This window comes from Odontesthes bonariensis, chromosome 15 (genome assembly GCF_027942865.1).
Source record: "Odontesthes bonariensis isolate fOdoBon6 chromosome 15, fOdoBon6.hap1, whole genome shotgun sequence".
Classification (NCBI taxonomy): Eukaryota; Metazoa; Chordata; class Actinopteri; order Atheriniformes; family Atherinopsidae; genus Odontesthes; species Odontesthes bonariensis.
This window is the reverse complement of record NC_134520.1, coordinates 13,698,747-13,718,170: the sequence shown is the minus strand read 5'-3', so window position 1 is coordinate 13,718,170 and position 19,424 is coordinate 13,698,747. Positions and strand designations below refer to the sequence as shown.

At 41.4% G+C, this 19,424-nt stretch overlaps 2 protein-coding genes across 2 annotated transcripts in view; both read left to right on the top strand.

Annotated features, from left to right (window-relative positions):
* Window positions 1-1,119: 1,119 nt before the first annotated feature.
* LOC142400280 (semaphorin-4E) lies at window positions 1,120-19,405 on the top strand. The gene is made up of 14 exons (XM_075485059.1): window positions 1,120-1,300; window positions 7,174-7,669; window positions 8,006-8,148; window positions 10,592-10,654; window positions 11,037-11,135; window positions 13,602-13,701; window positions 14,001-14,111; window positions 14,241-14,392; window positions 14,516-14,688; window positions 14,942-15,098; window positions 15,200-15,422; window positions 15,804-15,919; window positions 16,453-16,672; window positions 16,791-19,405. The coding sequence occupies exons 2-14, from the start codon at window positions 7,561-7,563 to the stop codon at window positions 17,543-17,545; spliced, it is 2,421 nt and encodes an 806-aa protein (XP_075341174.1). The 5' UTR covers window positions 1,120-1,300; window positions 7,174-7,560; the 3' UTR covers window positions 17,546-19,405.
* chaf1a (chromatin assembly factor 1, subunit A (p150)) overlaps window positions 17,143-19,424 on the top strand; it is a 25,912-nt gene continuing 23,630 nt past the window's right edge. The window contains exon 1 of the mRNA XM_075485058.1: window positions 17,143-17,203. The gene's annotated coding sequence lies outside the window, so the exon portion shown is untranslated. The remainder of the gene's footprint in view (window positions 17,204-19,424) is intronic.

The window sequence follows — 19,424 nt, the reverse complement described above, 5'->3', positions numbered from 1 at the left end:
TTTTATCGTGAGCTGTCTGGTAATTACAATTTCTTTACATTACAGTGTATCATATGTACTTGACATTAACAGTTTCATTTTAATTCACAAGGCCTATTTCCATAACTATCAATTTAAAAAACGGTAATATAGAGCAAAAGTGAATATGCTTTGAAGGACAGACTTATTTGAAAGTAACTTAAAACTTTATTAATTTTCATTCAGATAGATTTTTTTTTTTGTAGCATCATAAAAAGGCTGAACTTACAAATATTTGTCCATTCATATATTCATACATATTAGATGTATCTCCTCAATTTCCCCCAGACAGAACACAGCTTGGTAAACTAACTCTAACAAGTAAAGTTCACCGCTCATGTACTCCCCCTGTTTTTTGTCTTCTGTGCTGCAGAGGAGCCTATCTATGTAAACCATCGGCGGTCGTTGCCACAGGATGGCAAACTGCAGATATCCCCCTCCAACCGGAACCTGCGGACCCCGAGTCCGGCCAGGTACGAGGAAGGCCACCGGAGATGATGAAGTCTTAGGCCTCCCATATTAATACAACCATCCTCGTGTCCGGTTGTAGCAGCAATACTGTCTACTGCTAAAGCTGTTTTCTAATAGCATGTTTCAATTCTATTTGATACCTTTTGTACACGTTTCAGGCTGTGACTGCACCTTGTATTTCATGCGCTTTTTTCCACCAGCCCCTTATAAATACAGCGAAGTTGCTGTAATTAACCACTAGATGGCGCATGGTGATTTTGTGAAGGAGTAGCCTACATCCATAAATGTTTGTTTTGATATATTTTTATTTCAGATGAGCTCATTTAAGACGAAGCTGTAAATCGCCTCTGCGTGGTAAATAAGCACAATAAATAGCTATTTCTCTGAAATATGAATGTTTTTTCAATCTCGTGTGTTGTTGGACAGCACAGTGTTTGGTGCATATCTTGTCATTCTTACAGTTTTGCCGAGTGTTGGGGAGGGAGTTGGCCCGCCTTGCTTATTGAATGTAGTGTTTTAAATATCTGACGAACTCACATTAAAACAAATCCCACTTCCACAAGATAAAGCGCGTATCATTTCCCCGTCACATCTGATTGGCTCTGCCGAGGTGAGTGTTTTTTTCAAAGAAAGGTACGGTCAAGGGTCACGTGACGAGGCGCTGCCTGTCGCCAAGAGCTGGCTGTTCCCAGCAGGAATTAGATGCGGAGTGAGCGTTACAGGTGGAGCGGAGAAGGCGCCGAGACGGATCCGAAACGAGCCTGACGGAGTCAAGTTGAGCGCTCTCCCGTGTAGATCCTGACACCTCCCGGTAAGTCTGATCCGGGAAGCCATGCCGCCGCGGTGACTTTTACTGACTTGTTTGTGTGGGCAGCTTGATCCCACACGGGTGTTGTTTTCCCCCCGGTGCTCGCGCTGTAGGTGGGAATTAGACGGAGGTCTGTAGATTCCCTGACTTATTTAAAGATTATGGGATATCCTAATCTAATAATAGCAGTAGGGGAGCTAGAGTAAGCAGTAGTAGAATATGCCTGGAAACACTTGCACCGCAGCAGATTGTGTTTCACTGGGAGAGAGGCTCAAAGTTGGAGGGGTCGCAGGGTCATCACACAGCATGTGTGTGTGTGAGTGTGGGTGGATCACAGGTCAAATTGTGCTTACTGAACTTTAAAAAAACTCAACTGCAAGCCGAGAAGTTTCTAAGATCTAAATACAATACCTGAAAAAGGTTATCTTTAAATCATTTCAGTGGAATCTTTATTTTTTTCTAAACATAGACAGTCCTGAAAAATGCACACACAGCTGCAGCTTTCTAAGAAGAAATATCATCATGGCTCATTTCAACTTAATGCTATGAGGTGGAATGATATCTTGAAGTGCATACATGCTGGAAGAGCACAGTATCGATGGTGCGATTAATAGCACATGGTACATGTATCTTGCTGTGAGTGCAGACCAAACAATAAGTGGACTTTCTCAGGGGATTGCCTAATTTTTGCTGTCACCCTGCAGCTCTGGGGGCTTACGGAGAGGCAGAGCTGCACGCAGCAGCACCTCAGATAAAACACAGACATCCTGTGGTCTAAGCTGGAAAGGATGCATACAACTTGATGGGTTAGTTTGATACCACAAGACAATCAGAAATGGCCTCTGAGAGTTGTCGACCAGACAGGCTCACTAAAAAATCAGATTGTAAAACTGGCTTATACAGCTTTGACTCTGCGTATATGCAGTTGTTTATAGACCTTAATTCATGAGGCCGAGTTATACTTTTGAGAAGAGAACAAAATAATAAGCAGTTTTGATTTTTCTCTACATGTACTTTAAATGAGTCAGAACATGTTCTGTTGACTGATGATTGCAACTTACAGTACGTGCACCCTCCATAATTATCCTGACTTTTCTCCTTTTTTTCTTCTTCTTCCCAATACACGTGAACTCAGTTGATTGTTTGTGGCGGATTCGAAGCAACTATTTCTGTTGTCATCATTTTAAGGCAAGAAAATCAAAAGTAGCCCTTTTCTAGCTTCGCAACTCTGTCATAAATGCAATAAATATCATTATAAAGCGAATATATCTCTGATTTTTGGACTATCGGTATGTGGAAGACTCAAGGACAAAGCATTCAAGGACAAAGCTTATATTCTAGGAATTCTTTTTGTTATTTTCAAACTTTTTATAGAATCATCTGAAAAGCTGTGGCTTTCCTGCTCAACCCCGTCCAAGCTGGATAAAGCAGCTGGCAGTTTCAGAGCCAAGAAATAATTTTCGTAACTTGTTTTTATTTGTGTTTTGGACTTTTTCTTTTTTTTCTTTGGGTGGTTCTCTTCTGTCAGTGATCATTACAAGAAGTATACGTAGGGGTGTTCATGTTTTCCCCTCGGTGTAACAGGTCCTGCTGAGACTTGCTTGGGTGTTAGTGAGTGAGTGTGTGTTTTCAAGAGTGTATTTTACACTTCACCAGACTTGTCTCATCAATGACAAGTCATTTGTCAGGGAGGAGGTGAGGATCTCATTAAACAGGTTATCGCCTTCATTGTACGGCTTGCGTGTCGTCTTTTATGACTGTTAGTTGTCTGATGGCTTAGCTGTAATGATACACGTCAAAGCAGGCTTGAAGTCTGTACACAAAGCATGTTTTTGAAGTATTGTTTTCAGCTAAATACAGTTCCCATTCTCATCAAAACAAAAGGTGGCAAGTGACTGTCATTATGATTTTTTTTTTTTTTTTTTTTTAACAAATGTGAGCTTGTGAAAATACAACCCAGCTGTGAACTGGGGTGTGTTTTCCAGTGAATGTTTCGCAACACAGTCTGCGATACACAGGGTGTCAGAGGTGAACACCCGCCCACTGCAGGTTTCCTGTTTAGGACCCCGTGATGGAACACTGTATCAGAGCCAACTCGCCAGCCGGCCTGCCAGAGGACAGCAGTGTTAAAGCTGGCAGCCGGACAAAGAGACAGGCAGGACGGAGAGAGGCAAGAAAAGCAAGTGACTCAACCAGCGTCAGACCTGTTGAACGGTTTTTCTGCCGTACAGGTAAATCAGTCACAGCCTCGCCCATGCAGTACAGTACAGGGCAGCCGTACATATCAGGGCATCACACTTTAAAGCCTCTGTTCACGCAGTCATGGCTCACTCCAGCTGTTTGACTGTTTGCAAAGGTTTTTTAGAAAAAAAGAAAAGAAAAAAAAAATTCTGTTTGTTTTGGATGTGCAACAAAAAGCATGCATGCCTGTGCACGTCTGTGGAGTTTTAGTTTGCACACAGCTCACAGTTGTACCGACTACTACTGTTGACAGCGTAGAGGCTCCTGAACTGGCTAAAAATATCTCCATGCTTCGAGTGGTTGGAGTGTGTGCAGATGCTGCTGCAGGGCCTCCTCAGCTACCGGTTCATGTGCAGCTTTTGAACGCGCAGTGTTCACGTCGCGCTGCTTGATGGATGAAAAAAACCCACCAGCAGTGACAGTTAAAGGCCTACACACAAGCTGACATTTAGATCTAGATGATCAGAGATGTAAAGAAACTGTTTAGTTGTTTGATCTGGCTTTGGAGAAGTTCACGCTCGCGTTCAAACGGATACTTGAAATTTGATTCTTGAGAAGTGTCACAGTATTACGCGGGTGCTGTGATATTTTGTTTAAAAACATCTCAATCATTAACTCTTTTTTTTTTTTTTTTTGATAGCTCATGATGTGCTGTATCAACTTAGAAAAAGAGAACATCGAGTTATTTTAAGGCTGCTCTGAGTTTCACGACGGGCAGGTTTTGCTGGCTGTACTGGAATCAGCATTCATCCCCTATAAACAATAGACACAAACAGATTTTACACCCGTCTTCCATAACATTCCCTTTGAGTCAGAGCCTCGGAGAGCACACCTAACGTGATGGTGGATGTTTTGGTGACTTAGGTGTCAACGAAACAAAGTGATTCAACATGAAAGAAAGAACAAAGAGACTTTAGCGGTGAGAAGAGGTGAGAATGTGCCTTTTACACTGATGAATACCTAATAAAAGGGTATTCATCGTTAAGCTCTTTTATAGAAATAAAAAATTCTCAATGTAAGATATACTGTAAAAGAAAAATGTTAGACCAACTCTGTCCAGTTCCACCATCCTTTATTAAAGACTCTCTAAGATTTATAAAGCTATTAATAGCTCAGTAACATTAATAACTCACTTTGCAATATGCCATCAGGTATTAAGATATTAATCCTCGTAAGCTTTTAAGTCCTGCAAAGCTGTTGAGCCTTGTTCCATAAGGTAAAGGGTCAAACAGGACATAGGTGGGCCCTTCCTGAATAATTAAAAAAGTAAGCGCAAAGTAAAGGGGGAAAGGTTTTATTCCATCCAAACAAATGCATCATACAAACTAGGGATCAGAATCTGGCAAAACAAAAGTAAAATATGTAAATAAATGCATTGGCCTGGATGGTCTTTGTACCTGAGATTATTTTTCCTATAAAATACATTCACTTTGCAATGGTTAGAAACTCTTAAAGTGGCATCCATGCCTGCTTCCTCAGTGAAAAATCCAGAATCTGTCATTATCCATTTTTTTAAAATTTAATTTTAATACTGTTGGCCAGGTGTTTCCTACAGGATTCCACTGTGTTTGCACTGCGCAGAGGGCAGAGTTTCCACATCATGCTCACGCAAGTTATTTGTTAGACCAGGATAAGCTTCCAAACTATTTACTCCGTACAGTGAAGGTGTAACATGGAAAAAGCAACAGTGACCAATAACGGCATGAAATTGTTCGAAATGCAGTCTTTCATGTAGCTTTTGGTGATGAACTTACAGAAAATGTAACAAAGCTTTGCATATTTTCTTATGTCTTTGGAAACTTTCCATTTTTTTCCAAATCTGATGGCTAGTGGCAGCTTTTTCAGGAATAAAGTTGTTTAAAAAAAATAAAAAAAACAGGGTGCGCCAAGCAACACACAAACAAATGTGGCCACTAGTTGGTGGACAGTTGGAATACACGAGCACGCGTGAAAAGAAATAAATGATGAAGAAATGTAATCCTCTGACTCAAAAATCAACTAATATCTGGTGTTAGTAGTGGATGGTTGCATCTGTAGCTGGTTGGTACCTGACTGAAGTGTAAGGTTAACATGTCAGTGCTGTGTTTTCAGGCTATGGTCATTCATAAATCATAAAGTGACATTAGAGCCACATTGTAAAGGCACTCCCTTGTGTGTGTGTGTGTGTGGCTAGTGACTTGTAAAATCCTAAGCTGTGCGTGCGTCTCTTGCTTGTGTTCATGTGCACGTGTCCGTGCATGAGCGTGACCCTGGACAAACAGAAGAGGAGAAAAGAGGGAATGACTGCTGCATGCTTTCTTATTATTGCAGCCATACCTACCTGTCTGCACAGTTTGGAGCTATATGTCAAAACACAACTTGCAGTCGCTGGGGCGCAACCTCTCAGCAGCCCAGGGGGGAAAAAGGCATGCAAAACACTGCTGCTCTGACAACAGATGAGAAGTCTTATGCGTGCAGCAGCTCGTCCCTAATGTAAAAAAACAACAAGGTGGGAAAATGGTAGTTGGTTGCAAAATGTATGTTCAAAACCGAGGTCGCTCACAAGCACCTGAGAACAAGCACCGTGCTGTGTCTCGAGAAAATCTGGAGGCTGTCACTTCGGTTTCTGTCAACAGGTGAGGACTCTGCGGTGTTTCAAAGCAAGTATCTCTGTAAAATGTGCTGTATATTTTCCTCTGGGAGCCAAAAATCGAAATAACGGCTGCTTCTGAGCACACTGCATATATAAAATGTATTTCTTTCTTTCTTTATTTTTTTCCTTTTTTCAAAAAACTTGCGAGTCCGCTTTCTTGTAAGCTGTGTGTGTTATTCTGAGATAAAACACCTTGATGAATTTTGAATGAGGCCACGCGGCTCAGTTCGTCAAAACAGACTCAAACTTGCCAAAAGAAGTGGTTCACGCTCAATTCCGTGTGAGTCTCTGAGAAACTGAATGACAGTGATCTGCATGCATCCCCGAACCTGAGCTGAACCCCGCCGAGCCCAAAGGAAGCCGGCTCTTATCAGCGAGGAGGACAGGATACTGAGAGTGGGGGAGGAAGAGAGAGTGGGGGTGGGTGGTATGGCAGTCTGTAGGTTTTCACTTTGCATCAGCTTCCTCTGTGAAGTTTACTGTTATGACTTGTCATACCTATAGCTGTAAACGTACTAGACTTGTATGGAACAACAAGGTATAGTTATATGTGTATGTGTTTTTGACTCAGATCAAGCAGATCATTTTCATTTAAGACACCATCATTTCTTATAATGCTTTTTGTCTCTTTTCATGACTCTCATTATCTCCTGCAAAGGTTTTGATCATTCTGGTTTCATCTTTACCCAGATTGTCGTAGCTCCTGCTGTAAGACGTATCCATTTCATATTGCCAAAGCTCAGCTCATCTCAAGGTGCCCCTTTGTCACAATCTTGCGACTGAAGTAAGGACAAAGCAGCATCCACTTTTCAGTCACCGAAAAGCAGGGTTATCAAATCTTAATATAGCCCGGCCCCTGCATAATGATTGTCCATGAATCTTCAAGTAATAAATTAGAAAGAAATTTCACTGTTCACGGGGATTGATTTGCTAGTTCAAAAACAAAGTCTTTCTGTTTCATTGGTGTCTGATTATTTCATAGATGTTCTCATATCTTTCCCAGAACCATGGAAATGATCTCCTCCAGCATGGCTCACCACTAGCCGGGCAGTATGGCTGCTGCTCCTCCTTCCAGAGAGGACACCAGCAGCTCATTAGCACTGCGCTGGAGGCTAATACCGACATAGATACCCACCGACTTCAAACCGAAGCGGCCTGAGCTGCACTCTACATTTCTGATTAAACATCTGGATAACTCGGAAATCAGAGGGTCTCGTTAAACTAACAAGGACTGTGCCAGAGCGGCACATGTCCAGGACAGTGACATCGCCACAGTGTAACGGCATATGGACTGACACTTCATACCATGTTCTGTCCCTGATTTGGTGCTTTGGTGGCGGAGCTGGACTGTGCAGCTCTTCCACTCTTAGACAAACCTGGACTCTGAGCCATGTCTCTTCTGTTAGCCCTAAGCATCATCTGTGGATTGATGCTCCATGTTTGTATTAGTGCCCTCAACTCTCACTGCTGTGTCCCCCGGAACACCGTCCCTTATCAGAGTAAGTCACAAATTCTCTCAGATTCTTAAGGCATTCTTGTGCTGGTCACGTTTATATATGAAGTTGCAATGGCTTGACATCCTGTATTTTTTTGAATATTCTGTCATTATATAATATTCTGTTATATTATATATGACCAAGTAGTGCAACTTTAGCTGTTTAATTAATTAATTTATTTTTCCAGCTTGCAGGGATAAGTTTACAATTTTCTTAGTGAAGTGGCATTTTGCTTTTTGCTGTGGGAGCATTTTTCCAGTGGCATGCAGTCACAGCTGCTTAGACGTCGCAGGGGGAGAAAGCAAATCACAGTGCAGTAATGCAGATTTTTCTGGGCAGATGACCTTAAATTGTTCCGAGAAGATGGAATCTTCAACTACTCAACTATGCTGATAAGGGATGACCTGGGTGTGTTGCTGCTGGGGGCAAGAGAGGCCATCTATGCTCTGGATATCAACAACATCTCAGACAGAAAGGCTGCGGTAAGAACTTGCGTAGAGTCATTCAAGGATATCTCTGATCTAAAGTTGCAGAGTTTCCTTACCGGCAAACTCCCGTTTAAAGCTGTCATAAAACATCTGTCTGCAGAGCTGTTAGATTTTAACATGCAAACTTCTAATTATCTCACGTATACTGTTTGATGAGGTAGCATCAAGGTAAACTCTCATTGAACTTTTATGATATTTTACTGCAGTGGTTAGACTGGTTGATGGAATAATCAATGAGCTATTAAACGCTGGATTTGGCAGGGTCAGACACACAAACAGTGGTTTCCAACTTTTGTAGCTGATGACTTCTTAGACTTAATTTGGGTTATGCTGGCATGGATGAGAATAACTGACAGATCAAAAGATTTCTCTTTCCTTTTCCTGTCTGATTTAAAGAGTTTTAAGAGGTAAATTTCTTCTGCTTTCATCCTTTTAATCATTTATGACCCCTTACGTTTGCAGTTGAGCAAAACCAATCAGTCAGCCAGAGAAAATTGAGATAGTAATAGTCAATTAAAAACTAGATAGGAAAAAAAAGGTTTAAATCACAAAACCTAAAAATATGGTGCAAATAGCAATTCTCCATGCTGCATTCAAGATTTAGATCATTTCAGCCCTTCTGGCCGCTTTCAGATCTGTTGGCAAACAGTTCCGGCCGCAACTTCTTGTGTTTTAAAATGATAGACTCGAGTCAGGGGACCTTAGTGGCCGTGCTGGTTCGTGCATTATAAGCACGACACTAAGGAAGAAATAATGTAAAAGTAACCAATGGTAGAATGTCTGAAAGAAGCAATGTTTTTTTTGCCACGCTTACTGCTTGCAATGGAATTAAGAGAGTAAGCAGCAGCCAGCTGCACTTTCAAAATCACTTTATCAATTGATCCTCAGCAAGGGTCAGCACCTCTGTAAAAGCAGAAGTTTGGCCAGTTTGCTGCTCTGGTGCATTGAGGTTAACATTCGAGTTCATCGTTCCACAGTGAAAAAGAAAGTGGAACATTTTTAAGACGGCTGCCAATCTTCCCAGGTGTGGACAGTGTAATGCTCAGAGAAGCTGCAACAGTCCCACTATACAGGCCTCAGGTAGTTAATCTTAATGGTATTACAGTTGGAAAGGCCAAACAATTATGGCTTATCTGGAAAGATTGGCAGGAGAATACAGAAGATGAGTGCTTAAAGGTGGTTTATAAGCTATTGAATCAAGGGATGTTTTAAGTTTTTCACACACTGGTTTTTGTTGAATGAATAGTGACACAGTGTGATATGTCTTGTGTTGTTGTTCATATGAGGTTGCAAATACCTCATTTTAAAGGTAGGGTAGGAGATCCTGGATTTTGAGTCCAGCGAAGCTGCATTTTGAAAATACACAGGTCAAAAGTCCCAACCTCTTTCTTCAGACTTTCCCCCTGAAGCCACGCCTCTAGAGTACATGAACGCACAATGCTTGTTCACGAGCACGAAGGTGCACGAGCGCTGTTCTGACAGCAAGCATCGATCGTTGCCGTATTTAGTATTTAGTATATGCTAACTATACGTTTAATAATGCTAGGTGCTAGCCAAGCTGGCTGTAGTTTAGCTTCGTGCCAAGCTTCTGGCCCCGTAATTCGTTCACGGAGCAGGGTACGCGCACAGGGGGAAGGAGGGGGAGGGAGGAGCAGCTTGCAGTTTGATAGACGCATCAGAATCCAATCATTGTTAACGGTCCGTTCAGTATGATTGGATAGTGTTTTTCCTGGATTGTTCGTTCTAGAGGCCACTAAAACTTTTAATTTTTGTGTCAAAACTTTTAATTAATTGGTTGCAATGGGGGTGTGAAGAGAATTTCAAGCAATATGTGAAAAAATGCTCCAGAAAAAGAACCCCTACCCCACCTTTAAGACTCTGTAAAGAGCGGGTGATTTTATTAAGTCCTGATAAGTAAAAACCTGAGAAATGAAAGAGGGTGTAGTTTATTTTTCTCATCACTGTATGCCAGTGCAAGACCTTGGAATGATTTGTAGACAGGAAAATGATTTCAGAGTAAACAGGAGCTAAAATAGAGAGTTTGAGAGGGTGAGAGCATGTGAAAAGTTTATTTTTTACATTACAGCATTAATGTATTGTCATAGTCCACCAAATTAAGATCATGAAGATGAATGTTATTCTAACATGGGCTCAAAAAAATGCTATCAAATGGTGTATGATTATTAAATTAAGTTAAGAAGACTTTCACTAAATGGGAGCTTCTATGAAGCCAATACCACAAATGATTTCATTCTTCCATCATTCACACGGGATGTATTTTGGCCAAGCATTATTTTTGTCTCGTACGATAGGATCACGACGCTCAGCTAGTGTGCATTGACAGCTCTTTATGTTAGACAAATATCATAATAGTTCAGTGAGGTTGGAACACCATCCCAGCGTGCTTTGGCAAGACACTTTCCTTGTGTTGTTGCAGGTGTATTGGCGAGTCACGGAGGAGAAGCAGAGGGAGTGCACGTACAAGGGGAAACATGCAGAGGTTTGTGTAACGTCTTTCAAAACGGAGCTCGCATACAGTAACTTTTACTTCTAGGGGGAGGATAAAGCCTAAAAGAAATGACCTCTGACTAAAAACGGTTTACTCCTCCAGGCAATTTCTCTCTGTACATTTGTAAATCATTTATGGGGGAGTGTTTTTTTTTTTCCTGCAGAGAATCCCCTTTGAAGTGCTTTGCCTATAGCTATGTAGTGAATGTCCAAATAAAGGCCTGAGAAGAAAAAGCATGTGCACATCCTTGATCTTTTGGCCAGCAGCTCAGCTCGGGGGAGCTTGTGCTGTCACCATGTGTGTGTGTGGCATGTTTGTGGCTGAACCAACAAAACCCTGACCTCGGCATTCTCTCTGCTGATTCTTGTTGCAGGTGGAATGCCGCAACTACATTCGAACCCTGCACAGTGTAAACAGTTCGGCTGTGTACGTGTGTGGCACGAATGCTTTTAGTCCGACCTGTGATTATATGGTAAGTACAGTGTAGATTATCGGGTTAGTGGGTCGTTTTTCATCTTTCTCCTGTTATGGAAACATTCATCCCACTTAAAGTAAAGGTGGTTGTGCTCGTTCACGGGATTTTACATGTTCAAAGATTAGAGCTAAATTTGAACCCACATCGTTCTTATTGCCAACAAAGCACATGAAAGGAAACAGAACTGCCTATGCTTGTCCACCTCTCGAGACTTCCTTAAATCCCCCATGCTGACTTTCGAAAGGGCTCCTTGATTCATCCTGAAGACATGAGTCGTAAAAATACTTTTGATTTTTTTTCTTTGAAAAAAAAAAAAAAAGGGTTAGATGATTGTATAAAACAGCTAAGGTTCTTTGCAGATGTCACTCAAACATGAGTAAATAGACATTTCAGGGAGGCTGCTTTAATTTTCACATAGATACGCAGTAAATATTTATAGCAGTAGTACAAGGTAGATGGGACTGACTTTAAATAACTGCAGTAACTGTGCTTATTGTAATTAAGTAGCATCACCCAGCGTAATGCCATGACTTCACTCACTTAAGTCTATTTGTAGCCCTGTGTGAAACTCTGTGGCATCTACAAATGCAATCCTGAACCAGAATACTTTCTACGTTTGTAGAATCGACCTATTACTTATTTGTGTCTTCCTCTTGAGAGTTGTTGGCAATAAGAAGACTGTGGAATATCCCCTTACTTGCTGTAATATTTAGGATTTAATATTGTTATTAACTGACAGAAATTATGCTTACACGTCACTGTGTGCTTTTTCTCCCCTTTCCCTTGTAAAGCAAATAAGAGACAATGTAATGTATCATTTGCTAAATTCTCTCCCCTTATGCAAGTTTTGATTGAAATTTGATGATTAAAAACATAGTTAAAGTCTATTAACGTAACGTCTGTGTGGCGCATGGATCAAGTTCATTCTGGCAGACACTCAAATATCTGAAAACTGAGTGTTGTTAACTGCACGGAAAGTTAAATGGTTCCTATCTGAACCTGCTGAGCCAAAAATATTTTGACTCATTCTTTTAAAATAAACAGGTAAAAGCCTCTATCAATATCAGTTTGTCATTTATGGAAGATTCATTTATTTGATTAACCTTTTATAGGAGAAGGATTAATGACTGTAAATTTTAGATGAATGCTCCAAGTTAAAGGACTGCCACAAAGTAATTTAAGCTGCAAGGAAATTGTTGGGGAATACAACCTGATTGCGAGTTTCCAGTTTCTCGATGTAAAATTGTAAAAAAAAAAAAAAAACTTTTAAAACTACATCATCTACAGTATCATTAAGTCTGGAGACATCTCTGTGCACACAGGACATGGTAGAACATTTGTTGGATTCCTGTGATGTTCAGGCCCTCAGGCAGCACTGCATTAAGAACACGGCATGATTCGGTCATGGATACCGATGCCTGGGCTCAGGCACGCTTCCAGAAGCAGGTTAAAGCTTTAATGTGAACATGATCCAGAAAATGCTGCCGTCGTATCTGGGTCAAAGCTCACTTAAACTGGACTGAGGCAAAGTGGAAGACTGTTCTGTGGTCAGATATATCTAAATATAAACTTCTTTTTGGAAAACGTGAACACAGCGTCCTCCAGACTAAGGGACCACCCAGCTTGTTATCGGTGCTCAGGTAGAAAGCCTGTATCTCTGATGATATGAGAGTGCCTAAGTGACTATGGAGCTTGCACATCTGGAAAGGCACCTTCAATGCTGAAAGGGATACACAGGTTTTAGAGGGACATATGCTCCCATCCAGACAACGTCTTTTTCAAGGAAGTCAATGCATATTTCAGCAAGACAAATGAAAGAGTGGGCCGACATTCCTCTCCCAAAGTTTGTATAACCCTAGTTCCATCAAATAGTGGAAAGAAAAAAGAAAGAAAGAAAGAACTCTCATCTACACCTACACGTCTTGGAAAAAGTGCATTAAATTACTATTTTAATTTATTCTTATTACATTGTTTCATGGAGGCTGTATTGCATATTTAATTTTAGTTTCATAATTTGTGGCCGCGAGGAATCGTAGCATGAAATTCGCTCCTCTCTGAAAGGATGGTCCAGGGATTCCTGCTCTAAAGGAGATACTAACAGAAACAGTTCAACTCCTTTTCTTAAACATTTAGAGAATTCAATCAGCTTATTTTCAGGTTCATTTCACTCAGTTAGATACCTTCTGAAAGCAAGAAATTTAGTACAAGAGTAGAGCGACAGACTGCATTTTACCATGTTAGGCTTTCAGTTGAAGCATGTATGCATAAATGTCACAGTAATCTATGAGCATTGGGTAAAAATGTGGCTGAGTTTCACGTTGGAGATCAGTCAAAAACTTTTACTTTTTCACAACTACTGTCTGCCTCCGCTTTCACCTACAGTGTTTGAGTAAAACAGCACCGTTTTATATCTTTGCCTTTTATTCAACAACTTTTTCTTTCCTCCCTTTTGTTTTCCGGCAGACGTTTGTTAATGGCCAGCTGACGCTGAAAGGAAAGCCAGAGGAGGGAAAGGGAAAGTGTCCTTTTGATCCCTTTCAGAGATACTCCTCACTCATGGTTGGTGAGTGTCTGAGTCTGTTTTGCTATCAAAGCCCATGAAACTGCTGAATGTTCAAAGTGAACCAAGAAAGGAGATGTGCACATTTCACTTGGCACCTTCAGATACATAACAGACATCACCTTGTGTAATGCTAATGCTGCCTGCTCTCTCTTCATGCACTGCATTCTAATTAGTTTAAAAAAAAAACAAACAAATTTATTTAGTCCCTTAGTAAGCTTATAAATGCTTTATTGTTCCAACTTAAAAATGAATAATGGATTTCCAGGAATGTTTACTCCTCTATTGTTCCTGCCCAACAGGAAATGACCTGTACTCAGCTACATCCATCAACTTTTTGGGCTCTGAGCCTGTGATTCTGCGCAGCTCAAACTTGGCTCTTCGCACTGAGTTTAAGAGCTCCTGGCTCAGTGGTGAGTTCCCCTCCTGCAAACCGTGCATTTTATGTTCTGTATGATAACACAAATAGCTTAGTGTTTAATGACTAACAGTGCCTTTTCTTTGCTTGTTCTCGGTCTTTATTTGACATTGTGTGATTTCAGAGCCAAACTTCATCTACATGGACTTTGTCGGGGAGAGTTTTGATAGTCCCGACGGGGACGATGACAAAGTGTACTTGTTCTTCAGTGAGAATGCCATGGAATACGACTTCTACAGCAAAGTTGCAGTGTCGCGGGTGGCTCGTGTCTGCAAGGTATGACGAAATACAGATTTAACAAAAGAGTGTGTGCAAGAACTTTGGCCTGCCTGACACAGGTCTGGTGGTTGCAAAAGGGAACGTGTGCACAACACAGTGTGTTTCTGTCTGTGTGTTTAGGGAGATATGGGCGGCCAGCGGACACTGCAGAGGAAATGGACGTCGTTCCTGAAAGCTCGTCTGGATTGTTCCTTCTCTGAACCCAGCCTGCCCCCCATTGTCCAGGATGTCTTCCTGCTGAAGCACAAAGACTGGAGGAAGAGTGTCTTCTATGCTGTCTTCACCCCGCAGTCGTAAGTGTTAATTCGTCAATCCTGTGGTTTTATAGCTCAGAGTAGGTGTTGACTTGATGTGGGTAGCATCCTGAGCTGTCAGACTGAAGATTGCTTGTAAAGTAACATTACATATTTAAGCTAATAGTTTCATAGTAATGAGTATTTGTGTACTATACCCTGTATATATATATGTCTCCAGCATATATTGTTGTATTTGAGTGATTATTTTGCAACCACTTGCATTTGCTTGAATGTGTTGCTTTGCTTCTAGGAGCTCGCCCCAGGTTTCTGCGGTGTGTGCATACAGAGTGTCTGATATTCAAGATATTTTTAATGAGGGAAAGTTCAAAACACCTGTTGCCGTGGAGATGTCCCATGTGAAGTGGGTGATGTACACCGGTGAGGTACCGGTCCCCAGACCAGGAGCGGTGAGTTTATAGAATTTGTTGTTGACAGAAGTGGAAAATGGAAAAAAAAAAAAAGTCCCAAAAACATGAAAAAAATGTAAACTGTAGTTATGTATTTTCAGTGCATCAACAACATAGCACGTAACATGGGGATGAATCGCTCTCTGGACCTTCCTGACAAAACTCTTCAGTTCATCAGAGACCGTCCCCTGATGGACGAGGCTGTTCGTCCGCTGACGGGCGCACCTCTGCTGGTCAAGAGTGGAGCCCTGCTGACTCGGATCGTGGTGGACAGCGTGTTGGCTCTGGATGGACAAAGATATGACGTCATGTTCATTGGCACTGGTAAAGCTGATGATGCATAAACAGAGGAGTTTTACAGTAATGAAAACGGAGCACAGAAGATGCTGAGACTGTCAGAAACATGCCTCTTGGCTTTGTTTCTGTGCTAATATGAAGTATTTTCCTGTAATGTTACAACTGACAACATAAACATCAGTCAAAGTAAAATAGAGATATGAATATGTCTAAAGTTGCTCAACTCTACTGATGTAGATAGAAATACACGACATGGCTCTTTTTCCAATTCATCTTTTGAACCTTTTTGATTTGCTGACTGATGCTCTTTTTTGATGAGTAATATGCACATTTGTGTGTGTGTGTGTGTGTGTGTGTGTGTGTATACTGTACTTATTCTGAGTGTTATTTTTTTTCTGTCCTTAATAGAAAATGGTTATATTCAAAAGGCTGTCAACTTTGATGGAGAAATGCACATCATTGAGGAGATTCAGGTGTTTGAAAACCCTGAGCCAATCAGCATCCTGCGCCTCTCATCTAGCAAGGTAATGATAGGTCCTTTATACAGAGGTCAGCCACAACAGCAAGACCACCTGCCTAGTGCTGTGCCCCTCCCACTCACTGACCAATTCACCCAAGGGGTTTCCTGTGTTGTCTGGCACCAGGGCAGCAGATCCTTCGGGTCCTGCTGGATGTTTGGTAGCGGGTCTGTGGATCCAGCTTGTTCTGAGCCATCCAAGAGATTTTTATGCTCTGTAGTGGGGTCCATTGTTATACTGGTGGAGTAGGGTCTGTAACCATGTTTAGATGGATGGGAAGTGCAGAAGTAACATGTACAGTCGAAGACAACAGCACATTGCACTGCAACGACCACTTGACTGAACAGTTGGTTTACTGTTGTGGCAGATTGGTGTAACTTTGATTGGCCTGTCATCTTTAGCGTGCATTTTTCTTTTAATATATGTTTATGAGAATGTTCTTTCTGAATGTATTTCTCAGTTTGAAATAAGATACTTCAGGTATAATAAAGATTGAACACTTTTGGTTTGTTTGTTTGTATCTGTTTGTGCAATAATAGGGCCAACTGTATGCTGGTTCAGAGCTCGGCGCCATCCAGATGCCGGTCAGTAACTGCAGGCACTATAAGGCTTGCGTGGACTGTATCTTATCCAGGGATCCTTACTGTGCCTGGGACCCCTCCTCTGTGCTCTGCTCCCCGGTTTACAGTTTGTCACCCTCCTCAAAAACTGCAATGCAGAGTCTGAAAGAGGGAGATGTGTCACAGTGTCCTCTGCCAGGTGCGGTCATTTGCACTGTGTTGCTAAATGCAGTGCTGGAAAGACATTTTGAACGAGTACCAGCAGCTCTACGGACACCAAGCTGGATTAACCTTGTGTTTGTGTGTTTGCATTTTAGATCCAGTAGCAGCTGTCGACTTTGTCCTAGTTCCAGGGAACAACATTCAGCTGCCCTGCCAGCCTCACTCCAACCTGGCGCAGATCTACTGGCGATTCTCTGACCAGCCACTTCACTCTAACAACAAGTGCTACATCTACAGCGGAGGCCTCCTTATCCTGAATGTGTCTGAATCAGACGCTGGCTTTTACACTTGTGACTCAGTAGAGCAGATAAACAGCAGAAGATATAACCGAACAGTGAAGGTTTATAAGTTACAGCTCCCACCAGTGGCGGTGAGCCCCACTCCTGGCACAACTGTAACAAACTACTCGGGCTCCATTTACACTCCGAGTACGACTGCACCGTGGTTGGTGCCAGAGGAGGGCAACGAGGACCCTTTGTCTCCTGAGAATCAAAACGACACTGGCAGGGTAAGTCGTCTGGAGGTGGCTGTGGCTCTGCTGTCGTTGCTTTGTTTCTTCCTGCTGGGGGTCTTATTTTGGATGTGGTTCCAAGGGCATTGGAAGTGTTTAAAGTTTGCTCAGAGCTCCAGGGACAGTGAGGAGAGAAGGCAGTCAGCAGACTACATGCACATCCAGAACAGAACTTCAGAAATAAAGCTCCTGGGGCCTGAGTCGGGGAGACCTTGCAGTGCCAATAATAATCACTCTGCTGTTGACTTCAAAGGGAATGGGGAACACCACTTTACACCTATGGCCAATATTTCAAGTCTGGACGGCCTAGGATACATACATGATGAGTCAGAGATTTGACGCTGCTGAGGCACAGTCTTCAGTCCAAGGCCTGCACCAACGGATTAATTATCCTCCTATAGGTGTACTTTCTCTGGGAGATGGCTATTAAAAATGGCTTCCACATTATAAATTCTTTTGATTGGTGTACTGTTTCCCCTGGCCAATTTCCTACACAGCCACGCTGTTATTTCCATCCCCGAACCAGGCAGCTCATGTTCTCTGAGATGGGATTTAACTTGGGAGATTTCTCCTCCATAAAATGGTTTAAACATCATGTTTTTTTTATGTTTTTGTATCATGACAAATTGTGAATAGACTTTATGTAACATACTGTGTACAGCCAGCACTGTTTTCTTTTTTTTTTACATATTTATTTGTGGCAGTTATGTTTTTTTTTTTATTTCATCTTCGAACTGTTAAAAGCTCAGTCTTGTAAATACTGTTGGCAACAACGAACAAGTAGCAGTTCAACATGCAATTTTGTAATAAAGATAACATTCATTATTCAGCCAGAGTATTTAAGCAGGGTTTGGATGTGGTTATGATACATGAATAGCCTATGCTACTCTTTTATTTCCTGGGGGCTGTTCATAAATGGATATACCTCTAAGCATTTAAAACGCACACAAAGCCAGTGTTACACATCTATACCCCAAAAAATAAGTATTTTGTATGCAAGTAAATGTTATCAGTTAGGGTAAACTCTTGTAGCCAGGGTGTTTTTTTTAATTTTATGGTGGGGTACACAGCTACATTTCAAATTCCATGCATACTGTAGTCTTCCCATGAAAATGACCAAGATGTCCTTGGAATGTAGGTGTGTGGGTGTACATTTCAGACCGTAAGCAGCTCATGTATGGATATTGGTGTCAACCTTTAGAAAAAAACATCGGCTTGTTCATGATAAACAAAAAAACTGTGCTTCTAGGTTTCAGTAATGATGTGCTTCTCTTTTGCAAGGCTTTATAATTTAAATGAAAGTTGTGAAACTGACAGCTTGTATTCTTGATGAATCCAACTGATAGTGGTCTGTAAGGAGGGATAACAACACAGCAGGATTGTACACTTAAGAGCTCTTTTACTTTGGTCCAGAAAAAGTTGAGGGAATCCTGTCTAATTTTTTATTTTTTCCTCCTGTGCTGTCATCAACATCAGCGCTCAGCCGCTCTTGTGTTTTTACCTCAAACAAGTAGAGTAGATATGAAGCTAGTGAAGCAGCAGTGTGCTCAATTATTCATCAGCACAGCACAGGGAAGTTGTCAGAAACAAAATTAAGGATAAATATTGCTCTAAGGGAATGAAAAATATAATGCCGTCACTGTTGTTGCATAAATCTGTCCTAAGCACAGCCATCCAGCTTTAATGCTACATACTGACGACTGCTTTTAGTGTATTCTAAAAAAAGTAAAATAAGCCACAGGCTTACAGTGAACGGTTCAAGCTTGCATTTTTTTTTAGCTGCCCTCTCTCCTGTTCAAGAACCCTGTTTTTTTTTCTCCCAAGATTTAATGAGGCATCTTCTTAGTTTGAGCCGTCTTGAGTTTTCTGTGATGCTCACAGCTTTTCTTCCTTCAATCCCACATTCTGTCTTCAGACATTTCTGAATAAATCAGCCTGACAGCTGCATCTCTTTGCCTGGATGACATGCACTACAGCAAAGAGGAAGGAGTTTTCCTTCAAAAAAAAAAAAAAATAATAATAATGAAAAAAACGAGGGAATGTCCAGCTGCAACATATGTGAATCCAGGGGTCTGAAACCGTTGAGTTCTGTCATTAAAACGGTTTGTGTAGCACGATTGAACGACAGCTTTTCAATGTTACGGAGGCTCATCTTGCAACTGTAGTAATAATTTATAATAAAAGTATAATATAATGAAACCTACTGGAAACTGTACTT

Excerpts from the sequence above, each read along its gene's own strand:
- LOC142400280 (XM_075485059.1), top strand. The coding sequence starts at position 7,561 with ATGTCTCTTCTGTTAGCCCTAAGCATCATCTGTGGATTGATGCTCCAT. Across the intron at positions 7,670-8,005 it reads GAACACCGTCCCTTATCAGA|ATGACCTTAAATTGTTCCGA; the intron begins GTAAGTCACAAA and ends TTTTCTGGGCAG. Across the intron at positions 15,920-16,452 it reads TGCGCCTCTCATCTAGCAAG|GGCCAACTGTATGCTGGTTC; the intron begins GTAATGATAGGT and ends GTGCAATAATAG.